We start from the raw sequence: 3,320 nt of genomic DNA, 5'->3' as shown, positions 1-3,320 counted from the left end.
AATATCTACAGGGCATACCATGATGGATTGTCTGATAGACCTTAGCTTAGTATCCTGCAGATCTTTATATCTGCGGATTTATCACTTCAAAACAGCACTAACACGGCTGCTATATCAGGTTCCACAGCTTTGTGTCTAATAACTGCTATAGAGTTCAAGATTAGGGTCCACGCAAGGTTGGTTAACTAGTCAGGTTAGCTACTACTTTCACATGTAGATAAAAAAAAGATAGATAAAAAGAAGAGATAGTTGAATTATGTGATGACTGCTTATTTATAGATAGCTATTCCACAGTAGAAAGCTAGATATAGTAGCATTTCCAACTGAATTCAACTATGGGGGGAGAAACACTATCATACAAGGATTTGTGTTGTGGGAAGTAGGCCTGCCTAACCACGTGACGTACAGGTCATCGCAATATGGCGTGTGTTGCGGGTTTAACCCATAACAGTACCCCCCCTTTCACTTAGGCCTTCAAAGAAGGCCGTTTAGCAAAGCGTGCGCTTAATGTAGCACTACAGGCTGTGGTCTTCATATGAGGTTTAGCAGGATTAGGTGATGCAGAACCAGAGTATTGTGGACAATTCAAAATCCAATAGTCATCGGAGCCGGAGTATAAGTAGAGATCATGATCCTGACAGTAGGAGCGATAAGATAAGATAGAAGAAGAAGAAGAAGTAATAGATAAGACAGGTAAGGCAGGTCAGATAGTATTTATATAGATAGGATCTGTTTCCATCGGGTCTGTATGTAGAGTCTGGACAGGTTTCTAGATAGGTTTCTGGGCAGGACAGTTGCGCTAATCGGCATGTTGAACCAGTTCAATATATTTATTATATAGGAGATTAAATAAGAAGTTATTTGAGTCCTCTAGAGTTTAATAGAGAGTGGACCGCAGCCCCCAATATAGCGTGGTCATATACAAAATATCTAGCCATGAAGTAGTACTGGCTTTGTATAAGAGTTATTCAAAATAAATAAGATAGACAATAAGTGACTCCTTCTCTTTCTGTTATATAGATAAGAAACGCTGTATTACTTCTTGTTACTCCTGTGGATTATGGCATAGACATTGGAAGAAAGAGAAGATAATCTCAGGATTCCAAGACTGATTATCTTTAGCAGACTGGCGGAGGTGTAGGACTGAAGCCTGTTAAGGTTATTCTAGTTAATCCTATATATAGTCAAAGGTATCTGCTCCTGAGAGCTGATCTGATTATAGTTTTGCTTTAATAGATGGAAGCCACGTATGAAGTATATATGGCTTGCCATTAAAGTGAGGCGGGTCAGGCAGGCGGGATCGGGATTGGGAGTACTGCAGCTTTATACAGAGTTCCTGAATATCAGCACGTGAAGCATTAAGGTCTGTATGTAGTTGCTGGATCTCAATATATTGATTCTGGAGTTCTTGTTGGAGCTGCTGTATAAGCAGGATTATAGGTGTCTGGTCAGTCATGATAAAAAAAATTTTCGTACAGTCGGGCTGGTCAGGTCAAGTCAGGTCTTAGTATGACTCTAGGTCTAGAGTCTACAATAGTTGGTCTACTATTGTCACTAACTGGCAGGCAGATAAGCTATTTCTAATATTACAGAATAAATAGATTGTTCTAACCTAAGTATGCCTATTGAACAAGAAGAAATAGCTGAAGAGGAAAAGATAACAGAAAACACAGATCAGGAATAACTAGCGGGAACTATATGACCATAGCTACTATGTGGTGTGTGTTGCAGGTTCAACCCGTAATACTATATTAGTCTAGTATCTAGAAATTCTTTATAGCAGGATAGAAATTTATCTAATATATAAAAATATCTATTCTAATATTAAATCTACTTTATATTATATATAGCTTTAATATTCTATCTATTTAGTAGATTAAATATCTTAAATTTATTACTTTTTTTTAGAAAGACTTCTATTATTTAGTTAACTAGTCTTTTCTTATCTAGTAATTATATATATTTTTCTTTTTACTAATATTAGTATTAGATTTTAACTAATATTTTTATATAATATATTCTCTTTTATTATAGTACTAGTATTTAGAGCCTTATCTATATCTATCTCTCTTTTTTAATATATGATAATCTCTATTTCAGTAGATATCTAATCTGTATAGTATATTTAGATTTATTAGATTAATATATTAATTATCTACTACTTGTTACTAGTAGACATGTTAGGCCCAGCCCACGAAAACCAGCCCAACCCGGCCCAACCCACCAAGAAATGGGCTGGGTTGACCAATACAATAACCCGGTATGGGACGGGTTTCTTCCCTGGATAGCCCACAGGTCAACGGGTTAGCCCGCAGGTTGCCAAGACAAAAAATACTGTAAATATATTATTTACCTATAATAATATAAATAAATTACTGTATTATAAGACTGTATTATATAAAGAATATAAATCATTACTATAGTAGAAAAGGATCTACAGTTGTGGGCCTCTGTGGGTGGTTTATATATCATCTTAACCCGGCCCAAACTCAACAGGCTGGGTTAAACAACCTTAAAAACCCGGTCTAACCCGCGGGCCTAACAAGGCTAGTTGCGTGTTGCAGTTCCATTCCTATTCCACTATTATGCCCCTGTGGTCTTCGTGTTGCTCCTGTTTCTTTCTGCCTGCCTTGCTGTACCGTTCCTTTCCCGCTTTGTATATAGAACTTAGCAGTATCCTGCTCCTGCAGCTTAAGAAAATTAACCATTCCACACTATAATCAGAAGCACCCAATATGTTTTCTAATATCTATATATATAATAATTTTTTATACTTCAGGTCTTATAAGCCTAGCTTATTAAAAGTCTATATAGATAATATAATAATAGAGATTCTAGACTATAGTAAAGCTAAATTCTGGCCTTTAAATATATATAGAATAAATATAAAATTTAAGCTTAAAAACTATATTTATATATTTAACTTTTATATTAATATTCTGTTAGTTTCTAAAGTAAAGATTATAGAATTATTATAAATTCTAGAGCTTTATATCTAGAAACTAGATTATAAGTTAGTTTATAAAATTAAAAAAAATTGTAAAATCTTATTAAATAATATATATTAATAAATAACAATACTATATAATTTTAAATAAATCTAAAATTATTAGAGCTATATAGAAAGCTTAATAATCTTAATTTATAATAAATTTTTAAGAATCTTTATTTATTTCTAAAAATTCTTAGTTATTTTCTCTAAGATTAGATTAGTCTATTATATTAAAAATCTTATTAGAACTATAGTATTATTAATTAAAATATATAGAATAGAAAGCTATATAATATCTAGATTAAATAATTAATAATACTAAAATTAA

General features: G+C 33.0%; 1 protein-coding gene across 1 annotated transcript; it reads right to left on the bottom strand.

The window, feature by feature from the left end:
* Positions 1–1,207: 1,207 nt before the first annotated feature.
* Positions 1,208–1,456, bottom strand: BDW43DRAFT_319044 (uncharacterized protein; the record flags this gene model as incomplete). The annotated part of the gene is made up of 1 exon (XM_032048817.1): positions 1,208–1,456. One exon carries the CDS (start codon positions 1,454–1,456, stop codon positions 1,217–1,219), a length of 240 nt encoding a protein of 79 aa, XP_031893637.1. The 3' UTR covers positions 1,208–1,216.
* Positions 1,457–3,320: the final 1,864 nt, after the last annotated feature.

Source organism: Aspergillus alliaceus, assembly GCF_009176365.1.
Source record: "Aspergillus alliaceus strain CBS 536.65 unplaced genomic scaffold BDW43scaffold_184, whole genome shotgun sequence".
NCBI lineage: Eukaryota > Fungi > Ascomycota > Eurotiomycetes > Eurotiales > Aspergillaceae > Aspergillus > Aspergillus alliaceus.
Note: the sequence above shows the minus strand (reverse complement) of the source record. Positions and strands in the feature narration are given on the sequence as shown.